This window comes from Armigeres subalbatus, chromosome 2, assembly GCF_024139115.2.
Source record: "Armigeres subalbatus isolate Guangzhou_Male chromosome 2, GZ_Asu_2, whole genome shotgun sequence".
In the NCBI taxonomy this organism is placed as follows: domain Eukaryota; kingdom Metazoa; phylum Arthropoda; class Insecta; order Diptera; family Culicidae; genus Armigeres; species Armigeres subalbatus.
Window position 1 is genome coordinate 448241072 of NC_085140.1, and position 5050 is coordinate 448246121.

Sequence of the window (5050 nt, forward strand, 5' to 3'; positions counted from 1 at the left end):
AAATGATCGAACGCAAATTACTAAATGATCGATAACATCCTTGGAGCGATCATATAGCGTTTACGTATACTTTGTATACGAGAAAGGCAAAAAGAAGAAGATGACTAGCAATACAACTTTTCTTAACACATTGGTTTTCAATTCCCAGATCGGATCGCAGCAATCGACTGGCGTGGTTGGCTTCATTTTTTCCTCCCTCCTGTCATGGATTTTTAGCTTTTTCGAATGTTATCAAATTTTATTTAAAAGACACGTTCTGATTTTGGTGTATGTGCTATTGGGTCGTATGAATAAAAAGTAGTAAACCCGAATGCTTGTAGTATCTACTCAGAAGTAAAATCCACAGAGTAAACTACAACTTTGGTATGAATAAAAATAAATTCGAACATGTAGTTACAGCTCTTTCGAACTTAAGTATTTACTACACAGAGCAGAAATGTCAAAAAATGAAACTAGAGTAATTTCTAAAAATATCGAAACACGAAATAATATACTCTTTGTTTACTTTTTTTGATCCACTTTTCCAGAAGAAAAATTCACAGATTCTAAAATAACATTAGTCGCCATGTTTGATGATAAGCACGGGGACCGCAGCAGAATAAAAAAAACAAAATCAAATTTATTTTACCCAAATCATAAAGTGCATCTATTTTCAATTACGACGTTTTTCTAGTTTACACTTGACCTCTTGTTTGTATCGCGATTTATTTCCGGCAAGGTGCGGTGAAAATTGAAAAAATGGCAGAAAATTCACAATTATACGGTGAGCAATTGTTGGACCTCGAGATTTCATACCCGGAGGTGAACCTGGAGATGGAAGACGACGAGGAGGATGGATCATCGAAGAGATTTGCAGAGAAATCGGGCCAGATAAGCGATTTTCGTTTTGCAACCGCTTTGCGCCGCTTCGGGAGTGTTTTGATACAAAAAAGCCAAACACCGCAAATGAAGAAGCTAAAAGCAGGAGCGATTAAGGAGATGGCCATGCATTTCTTGCTGGAAACCGGAGTGGAATTGACAGAAAAACAAATTATGAAGAAGGTCAATAACATGAAATCCAGGATCAAGTCGAAGACGGACAAAAAGGCCACCGGTAATAGGCAAATTTGCTTAAATTCCGGTGAAAAAATTTTCTACGACCTCCTGGGAGCTGAAGAAAATCCGGCAGTATCAAAAGTAAACTGTAAGTAATATTTATGTCGCAACAAATAAGTGTCTTAATTTCATCCCTAAATGTACTCACACAGATGGTGTTTCGGTGGGATCAAGTGCTATTGCTTTGAAAAGGCAGAGTATTGGGATTATTTCCGACGACGATGAAGACATCTTACAATCACCGGTCAAAGCGGCGCTTAACGATTCAGGAACATCCAACGTTTTGACAGAATCCGGTCAAATTGCTGCCGGAAAATCGCTGCCATTACAAGAGAAATTCATACCACCTCCATCAAAAGTTGGGCGGTTTACAGGAAAGGTAAGTGAAACTAGTGAATCGTATGGATATTGTGACTAAAAATTTGATGTTTTAGGCTCGTATCCAACCATCTGAACATCGACTCGACCCCGACAAGCTCTCGAATAGTCAACTGCAGCAAAAGGTGCTGGTCAAGCAGTTCGAAGTCCTCGAGCAGCAACAGCGAATCAACGACAAGTTAGAGAGCGTGCTTGATAAGGCTGGAGACTTGTTGAACCGCTATTTGAAATGAAGAGGCTATTAACAACAAACAATATGAATATGGAAACGGATTTTTTTTATTGAATTTATTTCGAATCAGTTCGTAAGATAAATAAAAATAAGTGTTTTATTGTATCCAACAAAGTTGGATCGTTCTTGAAAACGGTTTTCTATGTGCCATTGTTCGAAATCCCTATCATTGGGAACACTTTATGATCGATTTTTTTTATTCATAGAGTTAGTAATCACCAAGCTAAAAACCTGGAGTTCCTGCGGCAGTTCCTCTGGTAATTCTTCCTGAAATTCCTTCGGAAGTTCCCCTGGAAGTTCCTCCTGGAATACTTCCGGAGGTTTCTCATGGAATTCCTGCGGAAGATTCTCCTGGATTTCCTCCGGAAGTTCATTCTTGAATTCCTCCCGAAGTTCTTCCTGGAAATCCTGCGGAGGTTCCTGCTGGAATTCCTCCAGAAGGAGTCCACCCGGAAGTTCCACCTGTAATTCCGCCGAAAGTTCCTCCTGAAGTTCCACCTGAAGTTTCTGCGGCAGATCTTCATTTTATTTCTCTGAAAGTTTCTTTAATTTCTTTTATTTCCTGGAGTTCCTTTTGCAATTCTTTCGGAAGTCTCTTCTGGAATTCCTCCAGAAGTTCCTCCTGGATTTCCTACGAAAGCTCCTCCTGGAATTTCTAGGTAAATTCCTTCTAGAATTCCTTCTAGACTACCTCTAGAAGTTCCTACTGAAATTACTCCGAAAGTTTCGCTTGGAATTCTTCCGGAAATTCCTTCGAAAGTTACTGCTGGAATCCCTCCGGAAGTTCCACCTATAATTTAGCTGAAAGTTCCTTCGGCAAATCCTCCGGAAGTTCCTTCTGCAATTCTTTCAGAAGTTTCTCCTGGAATTCCTCTGGCATGAGGACATGGAATTGCTTCGGAAGTTTCTCCTGGAATTTTTCAGGAAGTTCTTTCTGCAAGTTCTCTGGAAGTTCCTTCGGCAATCCTTCGTGAAGTTCCTTTTGCAATTCTTTTGGAAGTCCCTCTTGAAATTCCTTCAGGAGTTCCTCCTAGAATTCTTCTAGAAGCTCCTCCTGGAATTCCTCCGGAAGTTCCAAAACACACTATTAAAGTATAAAGAATCCGGAAGTTCCTCCTGGAATTCCTCCGCAAGTTCCTCCAGGAATTCTTCTAAAAGAGGAGAGAGGAGGAATTCCAGGAGGAATTTTTGGAGGAATTCCAGGAGAAACCTCCGGAGGAATTCTTGAAGGAACTTTCGGAGGAATTCCTGGAGGAACTTCTGAAGGACATCCAGGAGGAGATTCGGGATGAATTCCAGGAGGAACGTCCAAATGAACAGGAAGATCTTTTGTATGAATTGCGGAAGAAACTACCGAAGGAATCTTAAATGGAGCGTCAATTAGTTCCCGTGACGTCAATAAGTAAACGAGTTGCAATATGTTTTCTTTCATCCTTTTAGAATCTGTAATTGCTAATAAGAGCCGGTGAGTATTCGTGAATGCAATTTAAAACAAACAATTTATATTAACAGAACTAAACATAAAAAAACGAATCATTTATATACATCCTTATCATTATTCAAATATACTTGTGGTTTCACTCATCTGCTGCAATAGAAGTCGACCCACTAAGAAATACAGCGATTGCTTCTCGTCTGTTTTGTCCGCGAACTCTCGCATCACCAATTCCATCCGAAACGATATCGTTCACTTCATCATTATCTTCGACATCATCGAAATCCTCATCTTGAAGGTATTTTGCAACATTGTGCAGTACAAAACAGGCCAGAATCATTGAGGGCACTCGATATGTAGCCATGCGCACAGTATTTTGTAAAAATGGAAATCGTCGTTTCACCTGACCAAAAACCCTCTCTATAACAACGCGTTCCCGGCAAAAAATTTTATTGTAGTTTTCTCGAATCGCAGAATCTGGATTCCTATATGGTGTCATTATCCATGGAGCAATTGCGTATCCTTCATCGCCCAGAAGAAGTGCTCCGGAAGTATTCTCAGACATGATTCTATAGACGTCTGAATTCTTCCAAATCCTGGAATCATGAACCGATCCTGGCCAAGAACAATCGATGCTAGTGATGATGTCATTAGCGTCACACGTAGCTTGAACGTTGAATGATGCCAATCCTTTTCTGTTGATGAACTCATCTGGATGCCTATGTGGACGCTCGATTTTAATATGAGTGCAATCGATAGCTCCAACAGCATTTGGAATTTTCCCCTTGCGGCTCCAACTACGTTTCGCCTCACGGAATTCAGCTTCTGTAGACGGGAATCGAATCCACTCATTAGATTTACAAATTATTTGCTGGCAAACACGCCAAATAGTTTTGCAAACTGTTGATTGATGGACCCCGATGTCTTCACCAACACCAACCTGGAAAAAATATTTGAAGCAACTTAAAAGTTTGAACTTTTATATCAGAAATAAGCACTAATTTTCCAGTGGGATTTTTCTCTTTAGCGCACCGCTTGTGTCGAAACGAAACCACTGAGAGGATTTCCTACCTTCATATTACTTACCTGGAAACCTGGATCTCCCACATATCGTAGGAAAATTTTCATTTTCTGAAAATTACCTAACCCACCTCCTCTTGTGTCTTCTCGGTCATTAATAAAATAATCAGATAACCATTGGACATTTTCGCGACTAAATCGATAAAGTGATTTGAAGTTATCGTCTTATAAATAAAGCTGAGTTCAAATTCATTTTTTTTGCGCTAAAAGACTTTAAAATATTTCAAAACAAATGATCAAATTCTCAATGTAGCAACCTCCGGAGCTGCCTACCGTGGACAAATAGTAAACACTACTTTTATTCATACCGAATGAGATGTTTGTAGTATGTTCGAATCGAGTAGTGCAGTAATGTGTATTTTATTCATACGAACATGTTCCACAAGTGACGTTTACTACTGAAAATGTAGTAAACTCAAACTTACTACTTTTTATTCATACGACCCATTGTGATTTTATTTTAGTTGGAATATGCTTGTGGAGCAATTGGAGGGTTACAAGAAGTTCTGCCCAAGAAAGGGACCGGATGACGATGTGTTTTTCCTTTTTGTTTCAATGAATTAATTAGTTTATACCCCTTAAATACTATTTTAACAATAAGAAACGAAAGGGAGTTAAGATAAACCAAAGTTGGACTCGTGGACTCCCATCAGAATTAGTGATATAATTAAGGGTATGCGATAACACACTTTTTCCTAACGAAACGAAACGAAACGAAATTTAAAATGTCTATGTTGATTCGGATCGAAACGAAACGAAATATAGATTTCTTTCGAGACTTCGAAACGATACGAAATCAAGGTCCATTTAATTCGAAATTTTTCGAAACG

General features: G+C 39.1%; 2 protein-coding genes across 3 annotated transcripts; one reads left to right on the forward strand and one right to left on the reverse strand.

Annotated features, from left to right (window-relative positions):
* The first annotated feature begins 530 nt into the window (after positions 1 to 530).
* Positions 531 to 1806, forward strand: LOC134218164 (uncharacterized). The gene is made up of 3 exons (XM_062697058.1): positions 531 to 1183; positions 1248 to 1474; positions 1530 to 1806. Exons 1-3 carry the CDS (start codon positions 739 to 741, stop codon positions 1704 to 1706), a joined length of 849 nt encoding a protein of 282 aa, XP_062553042.1. The 5' UTR covers positions 531 to 738; the 3' UTR covers positions 1707 to 1806.
* Positions 1807 to 3185: 1379 nt separating this feature from the next.
* LOC134218165 (putative nuclease HARBI1) lies at positions 3186 to 4381 on the reverse strand. Of its 2 annotated transcripts, none has more exons than XM_062697061.1 (2): positions 4227 to 4381; positions 3186 to 4080 (listed from the first exon to the last, which is right to left on the reverse strand). In XM_062697061.1, the coding sequence occupies exons 1-2, from the start codon at positions 4266 to 4268 to the stop codon at positions 3283 to 3285; spliced, it is 840 nt and encodes a 279-aa protein (XP_062553045.1). In that variant the 5' UTR covers positions 4269 to 4381; the 3' UTR covers positions 3186 to 3282. The 2 variants fall into 2 exon arrangements, with proteins under 2 accessions (XP_062553045.1, XP_062553044.1); XM_062697060.1 differs by having other exon boundaries at positions 4212 to 4381.
* Positions 4382 to 5050: the final 669 nt, after the last annotated feature.

What these genes read in the sequence shown, in the direction of transcription:
- LOC134218164 (XM_062697058.1), top strand. Translation starts at nt 739, where the DNA reads ATGGCAGAAAATTCACAATTATACGGTGAGCAATTGTTGGACCTCGAG. An exon ending in GGCAGTATCAAAAGTAAACT is followed by an intron (nt 1,184 to 1,247) that starts GTAAGTAATATT and finishes GTACTCACACAG; the next exon opens with ATGGTGTTTCGGTGGGATCA. An exon ending in TTGGGCGGTTTACAGGAAAG is followed by an intron (nt 1,475 to 1,529) that starts GTAAGTGAAACT and finishes TTGATGTTTTAG; the next exon opens with GCTCGTATCCAACCATCTGA.
- LOC134218165 (XM_062697060.1), bottom strand. Translation starts at nt 4,268, where the DNA reads ATGAAAATTTTCCTACGATATGTGGGAGATCCAGGTTTCCAGGTAAGT. An exon ending in TCCAGGTAAGTAATATGAAG is followed by an intron (nt 4,081 to 4,211) that starts GTAGGAAATCCT and finishes TATTTTTTCCAG; the next exon opens with GTTGGTGTTGGTGAAGACAT.